This window comes from Molothrus aeneus, chromosome 7 (assembly GCF_037042795.1).
Source record: "Molothrus aeneus isolate 106 chromosome 7, BPBGC_Maene_1.0, whole genome shotgun sequence".
Taxonomy (NCBI): domain Eukaryota; kingdom Metazoa; phylum Chordata; class Aves; order Passeriformes; family Icteridae; genus Molothrus; species Molothrus aeneus.
Genome location: NC_089652.1, coordinates 2935086 through 2957379, shown reverse-complemented (window position 1 = coordinate 2957379; position 22294 = coordinate 2935086). Strand labels below are relative to the sequence as shown.

General features: G+C 48.3%; 1 protein-coding gene across 1 annotated transcript in view; it reads left to right on the top strand.

Moving 5' to 3' along the window:
* COL6A3 (collagen type VI alpha 3 chain) overlaps positions 1–21269 on the top strand; it is a 48536-nt gene extending 27267 nt beyond the window's left edge. The window contains exons 17-44 of the mRNA XM_066553527.1: positions 704–775; positions 1668–1694; positions 1812–1856; positions 1962–2015; positions 2181–2243; positions 2649–2714; positions 3398–3451; positions 4209–4244; positions 4757–4819; positions 5100–5162; positions 5857–5919; positions 6374–6436; positions 6623–6673; positions 6796–6831; positions 6928–6990; positions 7126–7188; positions 7826–7858; positions 7951–7987; positions 8099–8110; positions 8251–8744; positions 9311–9410; positions 10017–10715; positions 11789–11897; positions 12629–12909; positions 14349–14603; positions 16147–16221; positions 20882–21052; positions 21163–21269. Of these exons, the coding sequence (XP_066409624.1) occupies positions 704–775; positions 1668–1694; positions 1812–1856; positions 1962–2015; positions 2181–2243; positions 2649–2714; positions 3398–3451; positions 4209–4244; positions 4757–4819; positions 5100–5162; positions 5857–5919; positions 6374–6436; positions 6623–6673; positions 6796–6831; positions 6928–6990; positions 7126–7188; positions 7826–7858; positions 7951–7987; positions 8099–8110; positions 8251–8744; positions 9311–9410; positions 10017–10715; positions 11789–11897; positions 12629–12909; positions 14349–14603; positions 16147–16221; positions 20882–21052; positions 21163–21203 (3189 nt within the window). The 3' untranslated portion in view covers positions 21204–21269. The remainder of the gene's footprint in view (positions 1–703; positions 776–1667; positions 1695–1811; positions 1857–1961; positions 2016–2180; positions 2244–2648; positions 2715–3397; positions 3452–4208; positions 4245–4756; positions 4820–5099; positions 5163–5856; positions 5920–6373; positions 6437–6622; positions 6674–6795; positions 6832–6927; positions 6991–7125; positions 7189–7825; positions 7859–7950; positions 7988–8098; positions 8111–8250; positions 8745–9310; positions 9411–10016; positions 10716–11788; positions 11898–12628; positions 12910–14348; positions 14604–16146; positions 16222–20881; positions 21053–21162) is intronic.
* Positions 21270–22294: the final 1025 nt, after the last annotated feature.

Sequence of the window (22294 nt, the reverse complement as noted above, 5' to 3'; positions counted from 1 at the left end):
TCTCCTGAGAGAAAGTCAGTAGGGAGCTTCTGGAAAGCTGGAGAAGGATGATGGGGGAATAACTCCCATGATTTGATGTGACCCATCTCTGTGCTATTCCCCAAAGCAAATAAAATCCTCAAGTTCATCAAATCTGCAGCCTATGCCAAAGTTATCCACACCACCTGCAGCTGAAAGATTTGAGCTAGTCCAAAAGTGGAACCAAGAGTGATGTTCCTACCCCTCACACGGCAGACAATGTGAATCCCATTAATTCTTACTAGCATTCTTCATCCAAACTCTGCATGAATCCCATGTCATCCCTGGAATAAACATCCCTGCATACATCACTCCCAAGGGCTGAAGCTGAGGCCAAGGGGTTGAAAGAGCTCGTGGCTTTTACAACAGCACAGGCAGGGGCCAAAGGCTGCTGTGAGACCTCCCATGCCAAGCAATGCTTTCCTGGGGCTTCATCTTGTCATTTTAGTTTTGAAACAGAAGTTTCACAAAGCTCTTTCACGGCTGAGGGACTGGGAAGGATGTTTCTCTCTCCATGATGAAGATTTGCCGTTGGTCTCTACATGAGGAATGTTGTAGAGATGGTGGGGTGGCTAGGCAAAACCTGCTGCTCCTGTGCCTCCAAGCCACCTCCTGTGACAGGTAGCCACAGAAACAGGCTTAGCAGGCAACTCCTGACTCTTGTTTTTTCCCCTCTGTGCACCAGGGTGAGCGTGGACCTCCGGGTGTGAATGGAACACAAGGTTTCCAGGGGTGCCCCGGGCACAGAGGAACAAAGGTACGTGTGGAACAAGCTTGCAAAAAGCAGACCCAGAGTCCAGGGGGTGGGAGTCCCCCAGGGGTAACTCCTGCTGCTTCAGGAGGTCACACTTGTGTGGTTGTGTCCACCTGGCCGGGCACCAGGGCTTTCAGAGGCTGCTGTGGCTTTGGTGTTGCTGTGAAGAGCAAAAAGGCAGCCCAGAGACCCAGGCTCAGTCCACAGACAAGGATGATCTATCTTCTGCAGTCTGGCTCTGGGGGAAAGGTTTGGGAAGGGATGGATGTGCGTGTCTTGGCACAGGGCTGGGACAGTGAGTGGGTGGTGGAACTCTGCTGCTGGGGAAGAAGGAGACAAGTAAGCCATGGCTGAGGCTTTAAAGAGGAACCTTGAGCTAATGCTCCAGGACAGCAGCTGCACGCCAAGCCAGAAAAGGTGGTGAAACATATAATGTTTATGGGAAGTAGTGAAATTAAGGGGATGTTTCCTACCATTTGCTCTGACCACATGATCCTCTGGCAGGGAGAAGAGGAATGCATGAACCAAGCCTATTAGCTGAGATACTGAGTTTCATTAAAAATCTGTTCAGCCTTGGACAAAGGCACTAAGGCTGGCTCTGGATTAACATAAAAATGGGTGCAGGAAGAAACAAAAGTCAGTGAAGGAAGAGTTGTGGCTGAGGAGTGAGATATTTTATTGGATCAGCTGGATTAACCCCCATGGCTCACATATTTTCTCTTGGCACAAGTGCTGGGGAGGCAGCTGAAGACAAACACTGATATAGAGAAATTAGGGAAAGTCCTGTCCTGGTCATGGCTCTGGGTCTGCCACCAAGCCCAGCCCTCCTTCTCCACTGCTCCCTATGGCAGTGAGCTGGACAAAAGTGGAGTAACTCTTTTTTCTATCTCCTTAGGGTTCTCGGGGATTCCCAGGAGAGAAGGTAGGGAGCTATTTCCTCATGCCACAGCAGTGAGCATGAGTGTGTGGCACATCAGTATCCCCCTCCCCATCTCCCCTTCCTCTCAGTGAGCACTTGCCCCTTGCCTCCCTTCCACAGGGTGAACTGGGAGAAATGGGTCTGGATGGCATTGATGGAGAAGAGGTCAGTAATTTTAATTGTTTTTCTCTTAATGACTTGATGTTTCAGTGAATTGTCTAAAAAGCCCTGGAAGTGGCAAATATTCTGAAATATTTTTCTTTTTTTTAGGGAGACAAGGGTTTGCCTGGCTCCTCTGGAGAGAAGGGATATTCTGGCAGGAGGGTAGGCTTTAATCTCTTTTACAGTGGGGCTAAATGATGGTGTAGAGGTGGATTTGGGCCAGGGGAGAGTGGAAAGCCATCATGCTCCCCTCAGGGCTGAGGGCTGGGCAGAGATGCTTTCAACAAGCAAGAGCTGCTCTTCCTAACTCTCCATCTCTCCCCACAGGGAGATAAGGGAGTCAAGGGTGAACGAGGGGAGCGAGGCGACCGTGGGCTCCGTGGAGATCCGGTAAATACTGCTACGGCATCTTCTTGATTTTCCACCCACTTTCCACTGATCCTGGGGTCATCAGAGAGGGTGGCTCTGGCTTATTAAATGCTGTTTGACAGTGGCAGGCCCCATGACAGAGCAAGGACTCAGAGTTGACACGTGGGTACCACGTGATACCAACCCATCAATCACTGCTTCACCATATTAAAATTCCCCTTCCTTGTCTTCTTCAGTATTACTTCCCACTTGAAAAGCTGTTTCTGTCTGAAAACACCAGCAATACTTCATCTATTTCAATCAAAAAAAGGGGAAAAAAAAAAGAAAAGTTGGTTCTCAGCTCTAGCTGAGAACTCTCTCAGTTTATGAGATTTGATTTTCATGTCCCACTTACACAGATGTTTCTCATTGCTCTGTTGCTTTCAGGGAGATTCAGGAGCTGATAATACTCAACGGGGCCCCAGAGGACAAAAGGGTGAAATTGGACCAATGGTAAAATTTCTTTATTGTCTTGTGTTGTTTTTTGGTTTTTACAACAGAATGGGCCAGAGAATGGGAGAAAAAAGGATGCTGCCAAAAAGATGCAAGTTCCTTAAACTCACCATGCCTTGTCAGATGGAATATTTTTTTCCACTAGAAAATGTTGTTGGTTTGCAACCAAAACTTTCTCTGGGAAGATGTCAGTTTAGAAGATGTTTTGTGTAAAAAGCACCTTTTAATTTTTTTTTATTATTATTTTACAATGCCTTTTTGGGATATTGCCTCTGAAAAGAACTTGGAAATTACCTTTGTATGTTCTCATAGGTCATATACAAAAGCAGAGAACTGATTAGATTACACCAAATCTAAACCTCCTGATTCACCTGAAACCTTTGCAAGAATAAAACCCCAACATGCTCCTTGGAAGATTTCAAAACCCATCTGTTTTCACATCAGCTCACAATAAAAAAATGCACTTAATTTGTCAGAAGGCATTTCCCAAAGAATAGGAATGTTGACTTCTGTTGGCTCAGAAACTTGATGGAAAGTCTCTGAGTTGTTAGAAGGATTCCCACCAAAGGCAGGACTTTTAACTTGTGTGAAAGCATGAAAGAAGCCATTTTCTGAGAAGTGAATCTGTTTTTCCAGTGCCTGCTTATGTCAGGGCTCTCACTTGAGTTTTGTTTTTCCCTTAGGGAGATCCTGGACCAGCAGGGCTGGAGGGCCAAGACGGTGAAGTGGGAAGGAGGGTGAGTTGAGTTCCCAGACCATCAGTCAGCAAGGCCCAAGCTTAGATTGACCATAACTTTTCCTCTCCTCTCTTTCCATCTATTTTGTTTCACAAGCATCAGGAATTCAACTTCAAAACCCAACAAACCACCCCAAAAATAAGAAAAAAAAATCTCAAAAGGAAAATGCCTCCTGGCTTCCTGGCTTGTTGTAGAGACTATAAAAGTTGAATTTATTCCCACCCAAATAACTCAGTGCTCGGATCAGTGGAGTTACACACGATTTATATATAAGGCCAGGATGGATGGTGCTTGGAACAACCTGGTCTGATGGAAGGTGTCCTTGCCCATGGCAGGAGGTTGGAATTAGATGGTCCTGAAGGTCCCATCCAATCTAAACCAGTCTGTGATTCCGTGATATGCATCTGCATTTGGCTGCTGGTTTTGGAAAGGCAAAAACCAAGCTGGAGCAGGGATGTCTGGGATGTGTTCCCTGCTGTGTGTCCCTCCTGTTCCATGTAGGGTGACACACTTCTGTCATGCTTGAGGGAGCAGCTCACCTATGTGGGAGATGTGAGGAGGGAGAAAACATGCCCAAGTCTGATTTAAGAGATCTGACCACGTGAATTTCCCTCCCTTTCCCTCCAGTAGTGTAAAACAGCCAAATGTAATTTTTGGACTATAAAAGAAGCATTGATAAGAAGCATTGATCTAAAAGCAATAGGGAAGGTGTGTTTACATATTAGATCAACAAGCCTCATTGTTCCTTCCTTTGCAGGGCATGGCAGGACGAAGGGGACCCATAGGAGTAAAGGTAGGTGGTATGGGACAAAACATGGGGCTCCTGCCACACCATGGGCCAGGCAGCCTCGGCATCCAGAGGGATGTGCCAAGAGAAGGCACATGCAGGCTTTGCTTGTTCCTCTCTGCCTCCTCTCTCCTCCAAATTTCCCAGCTCCTCCTCAGGCTCATCTCCCTGTGTGCTCCTTGCTGGACTCGTGCAGAACCAAGTTTCCTGCCTGTCTCCCACAGCATTCACTGGTCCCCATCCATGTTTTGTCCCTGTGTGCTGCTGGAGCAGTGTAACAGGGCCAAGGCATGATGGTTGATGGCCATTGACTGCAGGAGGCAAATTGCCCCCACCATCACTGTGCTTATTATCTGCAATCACCATATCTTGGAAAAAAAAAACCAAACAAGGAAAAAGCCCAACTGAAAATCTGTTCTTCCCTGCTCTTTGTGCAGCTGTGGATATCCTGATCTCCCCTTTCCTTTCCCATGGTGCTGACCACATCTAACGTGCACTGTGCTGTTTTATACTTGCAGGGCACCAAGGGCTCTCCTGGTCAGCCAGGGCCAGCTGGAGAACAAGGCATGCGAGGGCCACAGGTCAGTGAGTGCACAGCAGAGGGAAGGCCTTGCCTCATGATGCTGGCTGTTACTTCATCACAGCCACTTCCCCAGAGAGTCTCATCCACAAAGACTCTTGGGATTTGGGTGTTTTTGGGTGTGCTGTGGCCTGGCTGTCCTGCCTGCCACTGTGTTCACACCAGCCAAGGTGTGATATGTTTGCAGAGCATCCCCCAGACACTGCAGAATTTGCTCCCCCTTGGATCTTGGTGTGTTTCTGCCCACGTGTGCTGACAGCCTCTCTTTTCTTCCCACACAGGGTCCCCCTGGCCAGGTTGGCACACCAGGCATCAGAGGAGAGCAGGGTGTCCCTGGACCCAGGGTAATCCTTCTGCGGCTTCCCAGACATTGGCCCAGCTATGCTGTTGTTGAACTAACAAGAGTCCAATGTGTCTTCACATTCCCCTCTCCTAGAGCTCCAGCTCTGCTCCAGTCTCTTTTAACACTGTCTTCCAGCATGATTCTCCTCTCAACTTATGCTTAGGACTTCTTGATGAAGAGTTACAGAAGAGAAAGAGCTAAAAGCAACCACAGAGGGGTCAGGACTTCAGAGTTTGGTCCATTATTGCAATTTTAGTTAAAGAGGATCTTTGAGTGACTGGTGGGGCACCTCTGTGATGTTTCATCCTCTGAAGCCAGAGCATGACCATCTCACAGGCCTGCAGGGGCTACCCCATGTATTTATTTCTCCCTCCTGCTGTATTCCTCAGCCACATCCTTTGACACAAAGCCACATTGCATTTCCCCATCCCCAGCATGCTTTTCCCCCTCCTGCTTTCTTGTGGGTGTTCTCTTAGGGACAATATAAATTGCTGCTGGCATTTGCATTGAACTGAGCTGGACCTCCAGCTCCTCCCAAACATGAGGCAGACTTCTGAATTTCCTGAAGTGTTTTGAGAGACACCAGCCCTGGTAGTCAGTACATGATTTCTATTGTCATCCAGTTCCCCAGTTCCAGGCACCTGAGTTTCCTTGAACGTTGCCAATATGCCTCTCTCTCCCCATTTCCATTCCAGGCTGGGAGTGGACCTCCAGGGCCCCCAGGAGAACGTGGCAGGATTGGTCCCCTGGGAAGGAAGGTATGCCTTCAGAAGCACTGGGCACCAGCAACTAAAGCTGGATTGAAAAGCTGCTGGATTTTGCATGGGCTTAAAGAAACACATGAGATGAACCTCTTGGGCTTGCACTGTGTGGGCAGAAGCAGCCTTGTACTCATTTTTTCATTAGGCTCCCATTTCAGTGAACAGAAACGCAAAAGTAACTGAGGAACTGAGATTCCCAATCAACTTTCCTGGGCAGATTCTCAGCAAATGCCCATGTAGGAAGGTTTTACCTTTCCTGAAATCACCAAAGGTCCCAGTAAAGAGCATACACGTGGCAGCATTTTGGGCTGTGTAGGTCCAGTCATGCCTTTCTGCTACAAGGAGGGCTGCAGACTGCTCTGTGAGAGGAAACCAGTGTTGATGGGGTGGGGAAGGCTTCAGAGCAGCCTGGAGTTTCAGCACATCCTTTAACAGATGCTCCTCTTTTTAGGGTGAGCCTGGAAACCCTGGACCCAAAGGGCCGAACGGACAGCCAGGCCCACGAGGAGAGATGGTGAGTGTGGCCATGCCCTCCCACCTCTAAGGACACTTTAGGAACTTCAAGGAACATTTAAGAGTTTCACAAAGCCCTGTGGCTTCTGTGGGTTCTTTCTATTGGTGCTGCTGGACCTGTGGGGTTTAAGTTGTTTACATATCACATATCATTTACATATTAATGACTCTGGCTTTCCAATTTTAGGGTGATGATGGACGAGATGGAATTGGTGGTCCAGGTCCTAAAGGCAGGAAGGTAGGTGTATGCTCAGCATTCTCCCCTCCTCAACAAGCACAAGGGAGCAGCCAATATCTCCAGCACAGATGGATGAGGGAATTTTCTAGAACATATCCAAATTAACCTTTCTGTTGTTTCAGGGAGAACGTGGCTTCATAGGTTACGCAGGGCCAAAGGTGGGTGCAGCCCATGTGCTGTGCATTTATTTTTCAAGCAATTTTCCATGGGCCTGTGCAGGTTTAGAGCTGCTGTTTGTTGTTTTCCCCTCCTAGGGTGGACCTGGTGACCGTGGTGTTGCTGGAGGCCCTGGCCCCAAAGGAAACAGAGGCCGCAGAGTAAGTTGGACCATGGTACAAATTTTCCCTTCTGCATGAAAGCCCTGAAAGATGGACACATCTTTTCCTCCAAGTGCTCCTGGGAGTCCTCCTGCAGATGTTCATGGAGGAGATTTCTCTGCTTTCTCTTTCTAGGGAGATGCAGGAGTACCTGGGACACCTGGTCAGAAAGGAGAGATTGGATACCCTGGGCCATCTGTAAGTGTCATTGCATTGCTGATTGGCTTCATATAATGGTCCCTGTGGGTTCCAGGGGTTCAAAAATAAGTCCATCACTGTCTCCTGCTGATTTCAAGTTGGGGAAATCCCTCTTTATTTGTCTTGATGTGTCTCTATAACTTTTTAAGCAGATGTTTATTGCTGACAAATATTTACCCTTCCTCAAACCAAAGGAAAAACTCAAGGGACATGCTCTTACCAGGCATTAGGAATTCCCCATGTCAATATACCCCTTAAAATTCCTCCTAGGAGATTCTCATCTCTTTATCATTCACCACCCCAGTCAGGATAGGGGGCATGACCAAATCTGGCTGGCACAAGGCTCCCTAGAAAGGCCAAGGTGGCTGTGCTTGCTTTGCATGTGAACCTGGAGCATCATAACTCATAGAATGGTCTGGGTTGGGAGGGACCTTAAAGACCATCCAGTTCCAACCTCCCTTTTGGGTTTGGCCTCAGCTAGGTTTACTCCTCACACAGAAGAGCCCTGCACTCTGCTGCTGGAAACACAGCTGAAAACAGACAGATTTTCCCATGGCTCAGTAGTCATTCTGACAGGTTTCATAAGGCACCCTGGAGATACACTTTGCACTCAACTTCTCTTCATTCTTTGAAACAGGGCCTTAAAGGCGAGAAAGGAGAATCCAGAGATGTAAGTGTGGAAAAATTTCTCTCTTGTTTTGGAACACCCCTGGGTTGGCTGTGTGACATATTTCTCTCCCCCCCTTTCTTTATTTCCTAAAGCAATGTGCGCTGGTGCGGAACATCAAAGACAAATGCCGTGAGTACCTCCTCAGTGCCTTGCTAAGCCCCTCTCTCTACCCTTATTTGCCCATCATGTTACAAGAATGGCACTGACCAAGCTGTTTTTTCCTCTCCATCTTTTCCACAGCTTGCTGCTATGGTAAGTCTCATTCAGTCCTTTAAACCGCAGGGTGGCTGCATGTTGCTCTCCCCACGTATGAATGATTTACTGAGGACACAGTCCTTAAATCCTGACAGCTGCTTGAGGCATGACTTGTTCCTGATGCCTATTCCCAACAGGTCCCAAGGAGTGCCCTGTCTTCCCAACCGAGCTGGCCTTTGCTATTGACACCTCCTCGGGCGTTGTGAGGGAGGTTTTCAACAGGATGAAGCAAACCGTGCTCAGAGTGGTCAACAACTTGACCATTGCTGAGAGCAACTGTCCCCGGGGGGCACGGGTGGCCCTGGTCACCTACAACAACGAGGTCACCACTGAGATCCGCTTTGCTGATGCCAGGAAGAAATCCAGCCTCCTGCAGCAGATCCAAAACTTCCAGGCAACGCTGACCACAAAGCCACGCAGCCTGGAGACTGCCATGTCCTTCGTGGCCAGGAACACCTTCAAGCGTGCCCGCAGTGGCTTCCTGATGAGGAAGGTGGCTGTCTTCTTCAGCAACGGGGACACCAGGGCGTCCCCGCAGCTCAACGATGCCGTGCTGAAGCTCTACGACGCTGGGGTTGTGCCGGTGTTCCTCACCAGCAGGCAGGATGCGGTGCTTGCCAGAGCTCTGGAGGTTGGGGTCCTTCACCCTTTCTTTATTTTCTGCTCATGCCCTAGGTCTGATTTCATGGTGTTGGATGCCACAGGCTTTCAAAGGCCTCTCAAACATGGAAGGCTGGCCAAAGTCATCCATCTATTAGGAGAGAAACACTAATTTTGTAATCCTTACAGCACATGCTGGGAAATGTTATTGAGACTCTCAGGAGTCACTCTTTTCTCAGGCTGTGGCTCCAGGGTGCCAAGTGTGGGATAAACAGAAGGGAGAGTTTAACAAAATGGCAAAGGGTGGGAAGGTGGGAGTACATTAGCTTTGCTGGCAGAGGGAGAGTGGACAGACAGAGATTGAAAGCCAGGAAAAAGCCCCAGATAAACTCACTGAGCAGTGGTTCAAGTGGTCCCTTTTTTTGGAGTTATGGCTCTAAACTGACATCAGGGACATGAGCCTCCTCCAAAAGGGATCACCAAGAGCATTGTGCTGAGCAGAGAATTCCTCAGAGTTGTGGGTAGCCCTGCCCTCCCCTGAGCTGAGAGCAGCAGAAGGCAGCGTTACTGACTCTGTTTCTGTTTCCATCTCACCAGATCAACAACACAGCTGTCGGTCATGCCATTGTTCTTCCAACGAGCGGCGGTCAGCTGAATCAAACCATTCAGAGGCTTTTGACTTGTCACATTTGTTTGGGTAAAGCATCCAATTTCTCCTCTAGACACTTCCAAATCCTTCTGGCCACGCAGCAGTGGGTTGTAAGAAGGGAAGCCCAAGTTGGGAGTCAGCCCTTCTGTTAATGGATACAAGGGTTCTTGGGTGGAGCAGAAAACATTGGGCTTTGTGAATGAGTTTCGCTGGGCGTTCTCCACTTTGTGAAGAGAAGCTCCTTTTTTGTCTGGTTGCCACTTTTACAGCCCAAATCCTGATAGCCAAGTGCTCTAAAAGATAGCCTTTGTGAATGAGTTTCACTGGGCGTTCTCCACTTTGTGAAGAGAAGCTCCTTTTTTGTCTGGTTGCCACTTTTACAGCCCAAATCCTGATAGCCAAGTGCTCTAAAAGTTGGCCTTCTGCCACTTAGAGTGCCTCAGAGATCCCCTTGGACAAAGGAGCACATTAAAAAAATACTGAACACATAACTGAATGTGTTGCGGGATAAAATTACTTTGGTATCTAGCAACGGACCCGTGAATGTCCAGGGCTTGATGGTATTTCATGTGACACAAGAGATGTTTACCGTGATGAGGGAGGGTTGTGTTCAGGTCCTGCAGGTGAAACCAGCTCCCTGTATTTCTTCCCCAGATGTGTGTGACCCCCATCCCAGCTGTGTTGGATCTGGCCAGAGACCTGCCTTCCGAGACAGAAGGGCAGCCCCCACCGACGTGGACACGGACATAGCCTTCATCCTGGACAGCTCCGAGTCCACCACCCCCCTGCAGTTCAGCGAGATGAGGAAGTACATTTCCCACATTGTAACCAACCTGGAAATCAGCTCAGAGCCAAAAGTATCCCAGCACCACGCCAGAGTGGCCGTTCTCCAGCAAGCCCCTTACGAACACGAAATCAACTCAAGCTTCCCACCAGTGAAAACTGAGTTCTCACTAACTGATTATGCGTCCAAAGAGAAGATCATTAATTACATCCACAACCAAATGACCCAGCTGCATGGCACAAGGGCTCTGGGAAGTGCAATCGAACACACAATCGCTCATGTCTTCGAAAGCGCGCCGAGCCCTCGGGATCTAAAAGTCATCGTTCTGATGATGACTGGAAAAGTGAACAAAAAAGAACTCGAGCACCTGCAGAGGGCTGTCATCAGTGCAAAATGCAAAGGGTACTTCTTTGTTATCTTGGGCATCGGCAGGAAGGTGAATGCCAAGAACATCTACAGCCTTGCCAGCGAGCCCAACGACGTGTTCTTCAAGCTGGTTGATAAACCAGGAGAGCTCCATGAAGAGCCCTTGCTGCGTTTTGGGACGCTGCTGCCATCCTTCATCAGAAGTAAGTGCAACATCCTGCACCCAAGTGTCATGGAAGGGGCAACACATGGCCTCTGAAAGGTTTTGAGCAGCAGGACCCACTGAAGTTAGTCTCTTTTTTTTTTGTTTGGTGCAAGTTGGGCTGCTCATACTATACCTAGCTGAGTATCTCTGGGTTTTCTTCACTTTGGCCTCCCCATCCCCTTCCATGTTGATCCGCCAAGTAGAGTTTGCACTTCAGTGTGCTCTGCCTTGATCTCCATGGGCTCACCTGTGGATTTTGATCTCATCCCATCTGGCTTGCCTCTCACATAGGTCCCGCTGAGACCCTTTGCAGCACTTCCTTGGAGCTCCTTCAACACCCAGCAAATCTTTCTTCCCAACTTCAGCATAAACATCATGTCCAGCAGGCCCTTGGCTGGCTCAGGCTGAGATGTGGAGTTGCTCTATGCAGATTTAAGGACCAGATGTACAGGATTCTTTGCTCAGGGATAAATAAAGCTGCTGTATTTGGGATGTGCTGACTGTGCCTCAAAAATCTACATCTCAGCTTAGCTAGAGAGCCCAGGCTGGACCTCCACATCCTAAACACACCCATCCAGCAAGGATAAGAAGTAGACCTCTTTTAGGAAATCTAGTCTTTTAGCAAAAATTCCTGAAAACCGGATTACTGGGCTGATATACCACAGATTCAGGAATGTCTTTCACTAAATAGGAAGCAAACATCTGGAAATAAATGTTTAGGTTATCTCAGTTTGCTTTTTCCATTTACTGCTTACAGCAGTCCTGGAAACTCTAGCTCTTGATTACCTGTGTGGTTGGAAGTGCCCTGTTATAAGAAATGTGTTTATAAGTGACAGACTCAGGCAAATAGCTCTCTTGTTGTTAAGGCCTTTGTGTTTGTAGACTGGAATAACAAATCTCCCATCCCAGGATGTTGCAGTAACCAAACATCAAGCAAGAAAAGGAAACTTAGGTCCTTTTTTGGTTTTTGTTTTTTGTTTCTTTTTAATTAATAAGCAATAAATGTAATCTGTTGGTGGTGGGTATCCACCATCCTCAACTCCAGTATTTAATGTCTCTCTCTGTCTCCAGGTGAATTTGCTTTCTACCTGTCTCCAGAGATAAGGAAACAGTGTGAGTGGCTCCAGAATGGTCAGCAAGTCCAGGGCCAGCACCCCATGCTCGTTGGGCAGAAAGCAGTGTGAGTAATGCTTTGGGAAAAAGGAAAGAAAAAGCAACTTCACTTTCAAAAATCAGGATTGTCTTTTAATTAATATAATTCTAATAATATTTCAATTAATTTTACTGGTTCCCCCGGTGCTGTGTCAAAAGAGCAGCAGAGATATCTTATAGAGAAGGGTGATGTATGATGTATCATTTTAAATTTGGGGTAAATTCCATATTTATATATTTATAAAAATATAAAGGCGGTACATGCTGACTTTGATCGTGTAGGTCAGGAATTCCAGAAATTACTATGAATTTGGGGCTTTCTACTCCAAACATTCTTTTTGGAGGCTTGGCTGCTCTGGGTTATCTGATACACAGAATCCAGCACGGCACCCATGCTAATATTTTCTGAAGAGAAGTGAAAGCTTGTGTCACCCAGACTCACTGGTGGCACAGAGCTGGCTTCAAAAGGCCAAGCCCCTTGAAGTCAGGCACTCTGCAGATCTGTCTGAGTTCACTTTTTTCAGAAAACCACAGAACAGTTTGGGTTGGAAGGAACCTTAAAGAACATCTTCTTCCAATCCCTCGCCACGGGCAGGGACACCTTCCACTAGGGGCACGTTTCACTGCTTGGATTTAAGGACTTTTCCCTCTTCACTGTGAAGAGTGAAAATTTAAGGCTGGCAAAGACTCTTGACCTCAGATGGGTTCTTGCCAGTGGTTTCTAGGTCAACTCACCTCCATTTCCAAAATTCTGCCCAGGTTCGTGGCTCCTAACGCGACTGCCAGCCGCACCTTCCCTGCCAGCACCACGGTCAGCGCCACCATCAAGCCAGCGGCGAGTGCCCACGCCAGAACCACTCCTGCCAGCACCACGGCCCAGGCCAGAGCCCCTGAGACCACCCCAGCCAGCTCTGTGGCCCAGGGGAACGCCACTGCCCAGGGAGCAGCCAGTGCCACCACCACCCACAGCAAAGCCAGTGGCCGGGCTGCCACCAACAATGGCACAGGCACCGCGGCTGGTGGCAGGAGGAGACACAGCGGTACGTGAGCAGCTCTCCCCGTGTGGGCAGGGCCTCCCTCGAGGCTGAAACACAGCAGGCTGTGGCTCTTCTCGCCCCCTGAGAGGATTATTCCTGTGGGAAATGTCCCCCAGAGGGCAAATTTTGGTTTTAGGTGTAAATCGGGAAGTCTGTGCTGGGGCATTGCCAACTTGCATTAAGAATTTTGTGCAAAATGGGTGGGGGACAGACTGCCCCTAGACAAAACACAAGCAGGATCAATCCATTTCTCTACAGAGAGCTTCTCTTTCTAGTGTGGCTCATTTGTTTCCAAGATTTCCTTGGAGCATTGCCCCTTGGCCAGTGGCACTGTTTGAGCTCTCAGCTAATAGGAATAATTGGTTCATCAATGGATCAGTGTGGATGGAGACCTGTTTGGGAATGCCAAGCCTCCTTCATACAGTTCATACAAAGGGGTATTTTTGCAAGGAGGTACAGGCAGATCTGCACTAGCTGAGCAAGGATCAAAGAATGTGTCCAAGCACAGGGAAGCTCATCCAGTCACTGATGGCAAGTCCCTGCATAAATAATAAACAAAAAGCAATAAATAAAATCAATCAGCTTTTGCAAGGCTAATGCTTTTATCAGCTTGAGGGGAATAAACTTTTCTGGGTGTTTCTTGCTCCACCAGTTCTTCAAGCAGTGTTTATAAAGGTCTCATCCAGTGATCTGCCAGAGCAGGAAAACCTTTCCATAATAACTTCTTTGACCTGTTAAGGTTATCATCCCTGGAAATGTTCAAGACCAGGTTGGACAGGTCTTGGAGCAACCTGGTCTGGGGGAAGGTGTCCTGCATGGCATGGAGGTTGGAAAGAGATGGTCTTGAAGGTCCCTTCCAGCCCAAACCAGTCTGTGATTTTATGTTCACTCTTAAGCAGGCTTGGCTTGAAGGTCTTCAGCAGCTCAGTGAATCCATTGCACCCTAGAGAAGGAAGGATCTGACTGGGCACATTTACAGTTGTTGGGAAAGTGCTGGGAATTTCAAGCTGTGAGAATTTTGTAAAAAAAAGGGCTTTGATTTACTAGATTGCAACAGATTATTAAAGATAAATAAACCACTTGGTGAATCATCTGAGCTATGGAAAACAAAGCCTCCCCTGCAAGGGCATTTGAGACAGCCAAGTGCCAGCCTGGCTTGCACTTGCCATGAAAAGAAGATTCTGCAGCACTGAGGCATTTCTTCCTTGAGATCTTTCCTTCTTCACTCACTGCCTGGTGTCCCTTCTGATTCTGATTCTGATTCTGAATCTGATCCTGATTCTGATTCTGATTGATTCTGAATCAGATTCTGATTTTGATTCTGATTGATTCTCAATCTGATTCTGATTCTGATTGATTCTGATTCTGATTCTGATTCTGATTCTGATCCTGATTCTGATCCTGATTCTGTTTCTGATTCTGATTCTGATTCTGCCCTGCAGCAAAGACCCACGACATCCAGATCACAGACGTCACCGAGAGCAGTGCCAGGCTGCGCTGGGCCAGCCCTGAGCCCCACAGCACCTTTGATGTCACTGTCACCTTGGCACAGGACCACTCCCTCGTGCAGAGGCAAAACCTGACCGGCACCGAGCACGTGATCCGGGGGCTCCGGAGCGGGCAGAAATATGCTGTTGTCATCACTAGCTCCCAAAAATCCCAGCCCAAAGTAACCTACACAGGGTCATTCAGCACGAGTAAGTGACTATCAAAAACATGTGGGCATTTTTTTTTTCCATTAAGTGGGCACAAAAAGTGGGAGGGGAAAAAAAATAGGGATTGGGAATCAGTTGGTACCAACAATCCCAGCCCTGGCTGTGCTAAGTTGTGTCACTTCATGTGTGCTGTCACCAGCAGGGTATGAGATGTGGCAAATGTGTTTCTGAAAAATGGGAGTTTGCACTACAGTGGGGTTAAATCAGCACAGAATGTGGGATAATTAAAGGCAGTCCCAGAGTGGGTTTGTTACATGCTGGAGGGTTTGTACATCGGTGCAAAAGGTCTTGGTGGGGGCCCAGCCTGCACTACTGCAATTAATAATGAGTCAAACTGGTAAACTCAGTCCAGCACAATTTCAAAATAAGCAAGAAAAGCTGCCTCCCTAATAGCCATAGCTACTGATCTGCTTCCCACACTACCCAGAAAAACCCACAAAGAGGAGATGAAAGGGAAGGTTTAGTCCCCTGGGGATCCGAACTCCATGTGTGCACATCCATCACCAAACTCTCTGGCATGGCCAAAAGTTGCAAAAGACACAGCCAATTTCTTTTTTTAATATAGTTGGCACAGAGGTGACTTGGCTTGGTGGTGTGAAGTTTGTGCTGGTCCTGCCAGTGCTGTGTCTGGCTTCGTCTGGCACTCCCAAGGCAATTCCAGTGCCCATGGAGAGCCTTTCCTCTGGCTTCAGTGGGTTTGGACCAGTCCCTTACCTTCACAAGCAATAAACATGCCCACAAAAATGTTGAGAAAAGACATCAGTGGGTAGAAGTAACATTTGCATGTGCTGAATTGGAGCTCCCAATGCCTAGGGAAGCTGCTTTTCCCATGGAATAAACCTTGAATAAACTGAGTAGGCAGTGGTGGCAAGCTGTGACCTGGACACTGAGTAGGATTGTTCCCCTTAGCCACGCCCAAACCATTCACTAAAGAAAAGCAAATCCACCCCTTCCCGTGGCTGCAGACCCCTCCATGGAATATTTTTCACCTGTGCCAATCCTCACCCTAGCTTCTAGAGGGATGTAAGGCCTGATGGGAGGAGTGTGCTCCCAGAGAGCCCTTGAGGGAACAGGAGAGTACAGATCCATCATGGATTGGCTCCATGGGGGGATGCCATTTTTGTTCTGCCACCTCCAAGGCCAGGAGACCAAAGCTAAAGTGGCTCCAGAGAGGCCACATCCAGCCCCTGAACCCCTGCCCTGTCGATGCTCTGGGGTGAGTGGGGCCATCCAAAGCAGCCCCATGGGGCCCTGGGGATGCTCCTCTGTGGTGACCCCCAAGGATGAGCCCAAGCAGAGCCACTGGGGAGGGAAGGTGATCCCATCCTGGCCCAGACAGGCAGCTGGGGATTGCTGATCCCATCAGCTGCCTCCAATAAACATTTCTCATATGTCTGTGCTGCGCTAAACAGATCCAGACCTGGCCCCTGTGCTGGAGCTGGGGCTGGGGGTTTGTTTGTGACTGCGCTGAGGGTGCTGCTGCTGCTGCTCTCCCCCCTGAGTGACCCTCTGCCTCTCCCCACAGAGACCCAGGCACAGTCCCAGGTGTCCCTGGCCAACATGATGCTCAACACTGAGCCACTGGAAGGGCCTGAGAGTGGTGAGTGTGGGGGGATTGCTGGGCTGGGGGCTCTCACAGTGCCACTGACACCAAGGGATCTGCAAGTCCTGAGCATGGCCTTGCTGACACCCTTGGCAGCACAGGTCAGAGCCCTGCTTTGGGGTCTCTGCCTCTTTTCGTGGCTTTGGGTGACATCAAGCTCATCACACCGGTGCTGTCACACACCATCAGTGTCACAACCCCTCCTCCAAGGGCCTGGAAGGGCTCTCAGCCTTCACCCAGCAGCACAGCCACTGCAGCCACACCAACAATGGCTCTGCCATCCAAAACTCATCCCTGAATCATCTCTTCCGTGTTTTCCTTCAAACATTCTGCTTGTGCTGGGGCTCATTTTCCTCACAAAGTGGTCTGAGAGCACGGGGAAATGCAGCCAGGAGTTGTGGAGCTGCTGTGGAGCTCTGGCTGCTGGTGTTGAGTGGGATGAGCATGGATCTCAGTCATGCCTGGCTGGTGGCACCACTGGAGCTTTGTGCAGCAGAGGAGCCAAGGGCTTGTGCTGGACCAACTCATTTCTCCTTCCTGCATGACCCATCATCCTTCCCTTCCCATGTGCTCCTTCCTGCTCATTTGGCCCCTCTCCCTGCCACTGCCATCCCCCTCATCCCCCCTTGTTCCCACCAGGTGACAAGCACTCCCTGCCTTTATTTAACCCCTTGTTTAACCCCTTGTTTAACCCCCTGGCACCAGCCCTTGGCAAACCAGGTGTGTGGGCTTCTCCTGCCCCAGGGAAAAGGGATGTGCTGAGTGCTTTGCTCTGCACTCCCACACAGACCTCTCCATCTCAGCTCCATTTGCTGACCCACTTGCAGCAGACGCCTCTGCCTGAGGATTTATGGCAGCCAGCAATGCTCTGGGGGAAGCATTCCCCAAGGATGCTAATCCAAAGGTTTTCAACAGGATAAAGACTCTAAAGAGGGCAGGGAATTGGGGATGGGTTTAGCTGAGCCTCCTCTAGTTCATGGGAGACACCCATGTGTAAATCTTCAGAGAGATTTTGGAGGAAAGCCCACACTCTGCCCTCCTTGTATGGGTAAAATAGCATGGATGGCCCAGCATAGCTAATAAAAACTCTGGGATTTGGACCTAAATTATCATTTTTGGGGCAGGAAAGGAACATATGTTTAAGAATTCACTGAGCCTTCACATATACCAGGTGCAACTTGCTTTTAGAGATAAACACAGTTAAGGACTAGAAGTCACTGCCAAGACAACGAGCTTTGAAAAGAGGGTGGGGGGATTTGTGTGAGGGCTCAGTCCTGAGTGCACACTGGGGAGTAAGGGGTTCCCACCATGCTGCTCCCAGGATCTGGGGGTTGGATCTGTGACAAAACCAAGAGCAAGAAGAGGTGAACAGGAGGCTGAGGAAGGTTTGCATCCAGCAAAGCAAGACAAAACACACGAGAGGGAAATGCCACCAGTCCTGAACCAGACTTTATTTTCCCTTTTTTCCCTCTTTTCAATCTCTTTGCTTTTTCAGCTTTTAACCCTCTCAGAATCACTTAACCTTTGCACCTTTTGCCATGCAGATTGGCCAGACCCTTGCTTGCTGGACTTTGACATGGGCATGCAGTGCAAGGACTATCAGATTGTGTGGTTCTTTGACTCCAAACACAAGTTCTGCAGCCAGGGTTGGTATGGTGGCTGTGGAGGTAATGCCAATAGATTTGAGACCGAAGCTGAGTGCTATAACAAATGCTTAAAGCCATGTAAGTACCCCATGAGGATTCACCCTTTTGCATTTTGTCCTGTTGTCAAATGATGTTTGGATCAGAGAGAAAACACCATTTAAAATCCAAACCCATGCACTTTTTCCTCCTCCAGCAGCAGATGAGAAAGCCATGCAGCAGCCACCCCTTGAGAAAAGATTCTCATCAGGTAACACACCCCCCCAAAAAAATGAATCATCACAAACAAAGCAAACCCATTCTTTCACCTTGACCATTTCACAGCATGCATCCAAGCCTGTCCAACCCCAGATCAAAAGTAGCACAGATTTAGTTTTCACTTGCTCATTCACACCACCATGCCCTTCCATCTGCTTTGCATGAGCCAGTCACTTTGCATGTGTGTTGTCCCACCAGAATGTGCTGTGCTGGCACAGCCTGGGTGGCAAAGCTCCTTGGATTTCATCAGGGACCTGGGGTGGCTGAACTGGAGCGTGGCACAGTCCCAAACCGGTTTGTGTTATCTCTGTGTGACCAAGGAGTGCCACCCCTCTGCTGGAATGCAGAGAATTCCCAATATTTCACTGCCTGTGACCAAAACACCTGATGGAAGGTGACTCCATGGGGCTTGGGCATTGCATGGAGACGTTTTCCTCCATCACCAAAAGAGAGAAGCCAAGCCTGAGGGAGGAGCCTGCAGGAAAATGGCGATGCCCTCCTCTCCTCAAGGAGTTTCTGAGGTTAAGGGATTATGTTTGCAAACCCCTTCAAGATCTGGGAAGGGAGAAGAGGCTTGAAATCACCTGTGTTGGTTCAGCAAGGGGGTTGGGATGGGAACAGAGCCCAGAAAATCCTTATCAGAGCAGTCTCCCCCTCCCAGAGGTGTTTTAGGGCCCTTTGTGGAGCTTTTATGGAGGGAAACCAAGGAGTGAAGATAGCTCTGGTACCTAGAGGCAGGGCTTTAGTCCTTGCAGTGGCATGACAGGGTTTGAAAAGGCAAATTACAGACCCTTCCACCTCATTTGACTTTCTTAGGTTAGTTTTAGGGAATTTTTGTCACTGGCAAAGATGGAGGCAAGGAGGAGGTGACCACCACCAGCCACAGAGATGTCTGGGGTGGCCAAAGGGGACTTCAAGGTGCTTTGGGGAAGCAAATGGGCACCATGGATCCTCTGGCTGTAGTTTGAGCACTTTGCTGCCAGAGGAAGCAGCACACAGCTTCACTCCAGAGCAGGATTCCACCCTGGGAGAGCAGGGAAGCCTCCCTGATGGGGATTTCTCTGGAGAGCACGAGTTTCTGCTAGCCCTGTCCCACAGGCCAGCCCCTTCTGATCTCTGTCACATGCTTTGATGATGTTTCCAGCAACTGTTTCTGAGGCTAAAGTGATATTTCATCAACTTGGCACCGCTCTCCCCTGGGCACAGAGTCAAGAAAAGCAGTCTTGGGGCCCTGGAGGGATGTTCAGGTCTCTGCCCACTGTGCTCTGCTCACTTTATTCCCTTTCCATTTTCTGCAAGGCCAGAGCTTGAATCCACATGGAAAATGGACACAGGAGTTCAGTGCAGCTCAGCTTTTAAGGTGCTCAGGCTCTGGGTTCAGCCCTCAGCAGGTGCAACAATGAGAAATGAGTTGAGCCCCCAAACTTTAAGGCACTTTGGGTGCAAAAACGTGCACCAGACACACTTCCCTTTGGAAGCCTTTCAAATGCTGTGATCCCCTTTAATTATGGACTTTTTATATATAATTTTTCATGTGTAGATGTGGAACATGAGGCATGGTTTAGTGGTGGGCTTGGCAGTGCTGGGCTAAAGGGTCTTAGAGGACTTTTCCAACCTTAATGATTCTATGGGTTTATTTTTTTTTTTTTATTGTTAGTAACTTTTTTACCATGACAAAAGTAACTCTTAAGTGTAACTGAGGAGCCCAGGCACACATTTTCCCCGTGGCATGACTCAAAACCCTGTCTCTCCCCATCTTTTCAACCTGCTACAGCTTAAAACACATTTTAACTCCCTAGTTCTTGCTCTCCATCAATTCTTGGAAATTTTTGGTTAAGCTTTTGTTTCATTTGAGACTGAAATAGGGGCAAATTAGGTTATATACACAAAAGAAATCCTTCTGCTTTGATTAGTGTTTGGATTTCATTCTTGTGCAGTGTTTGGGGTAGAGTCATTCCTGTGTTCACATCTGCTGGATTTCAGTGTTTTGGAAGGTGGGAAGAAGGGAGATGGGCTTTGGAAAAAGAAAATCTGAATATAAAAAAGGCAAAGAGCCTGCCTAAGGCATGGGGAAGCTTTAGGCTGTGGGAGCCCAAAAGCAAAGCTGAACTAGGAGGTCAATACTGATTTCTGACTCCCCCTTTTCTGTGGTGTTTATGCTGTGCTGAGCAGAGGTGGCACAAGCTCCTTCTCCTTTCCTGTGTGAAGGGAGGTGTGTGACCTGATGGCAAATCAGTGGCTGATATCAGATATTTTTTAAACTTTATTTTTTAAAAATTATTTGGCAATTTCATTTTGCCACAATCCAAGCGCTCTGTTGTTTTGTCCCCCGCTCACCCAGCCAGGGATGCAAGATGCAGTGTGGTGGACCCAGGAGCATCTTCACATGGAAAATTTCTCTTTGAAATGAAGTCAGTCCTTTTAGTGGTGCCAGTGCTTCTTGCCTTGCAGCCCAGCCAGTCCTCTCCAACTCATTTCCTACAGATCCAAGGGATTTGCAGACAACCACTGCCATGCATCACTCTTCCTTCATCGCTCCTGGATGCATGGCAGAAACACAGGAGACAAACAAACTGGTGACCTCCAGGGAAAGAGGTTCTCTTTGCAAAGATGGAGATGGGATTTAGTCATCTAAATCAGGACATTGCACAGTCTGAGCTGTGGATGCCCTTTCTCAGCCTGCAGACACACTCACAAAAGGCAGTGCTTCCCCCAGGAGTGCCACTGACCGCTGTTGCTCCTGGTTTTTCCCACAGTGATGGATGTCTGCCGGCTGCAGAAGGACGAGGGCACCTGCAGGAACTTTGTGCTGAAGTGGTACTACGACCCCGAGACCAAGAGCTGCGCCCGCTTCTGGTACGGCGGCTGCGGCGGCAACGACAACAGGTTCAACACGCAGAAAGAATGTGAAAAACTCTGCACCCCTGGTAAGAGGGACCAGCCACATCCCTGGCACCCCCCCTCTGCTGCTCCTGGCAGTTTTTCTTCCCTCAAAATCCTGCATTAAAACCTTATTTGTTCCTTCTTTCCTCATCAGGTGCCATCAACCCTGGCGCGGTGACGGCGATGGGGACATAGAGCCAGGGGCCGGCCAACACTTACCTCTGAGACAGCATCACCTTTGCCACCTTGCCCCTATAGAAGCTAAGGGTATAGACAACCTTGCACTGTAATATTTCATGCTTTTAACTCCCAAGCAAACCCTGAGGAGAGGGTTTTGCTGCATGACCTATCAATATGGTGCTAAACTGTTTGTGGACTGAGTGCTACACGTGCCCGGGTTATATTGTATAGCTTCAACATTGCCAAATATTTACCCAAGTGCAGATTGTTATTGTCTCTCAACATGTCTTCTAAATTAGCCTTTTTTCCCCCCAATTCTGGCTGTCTGCCTATATAAGGCATCAGAAAAATGAGTCAAAAAAAACCATAATAATTTCACTGCAACTTGTTACCTGCTTGCTTTTATCCTTCTCATAACTGAGTGTAACTTTACAGGGGAAGCCTTTTTGTAAGAGAGTGGCTGATTCTGATAAAAAATTCGTTCCATTTCCACTCTTCCTCTTTTGTTTTTTGGTTTTTTTTCTCCTTTTGCTGTATTCAGTCTCAGACTAGATCTCTTGTATGCATTTGTACCACATGTGGCCAACCGAACTAGCAAGGAAAAGGAAGCAAAGTTTCCAAATACAAATGCACTGCTGGGACCAAGGCCTCAGTTAACAAATCTTTAAATTGTGGTGTAGGATGCCTCTGGCATTCTTCTGATGTTGTATGTTTTATAAAATACAAAGCAAAGCAGTCTGGGGAGGGGGAGCAGTGGGAGGGAGGGGGGGTTTTATTTTTATTGTGGATTCTGTGTCAGGAAGTCTATACAAAGAACTTTTAAATAAAGTCTAATGGAGGTTTTGAGAAACTTGTGGGTTTGTCTTTGTTAAAGCCAGTGTGGGTATCAATGGAATAATTTTCCAGGATCTGGAAAGCAATTATTTGGAAGGGGGGAGGAAATCTCACTGTTCCTCAGAGGGAGGATAGATGTAGTAAGGGTATTCAGAGGGACAGCACTCAGAGACTGCTGTCAACCTGGAGATTTCCAGCTTGGGAAAAGGTGGAAACAGAGATGTCTTGATTGTGAAATCTCCATCCTGAAGGAATTTAAACTGAGCTGGACA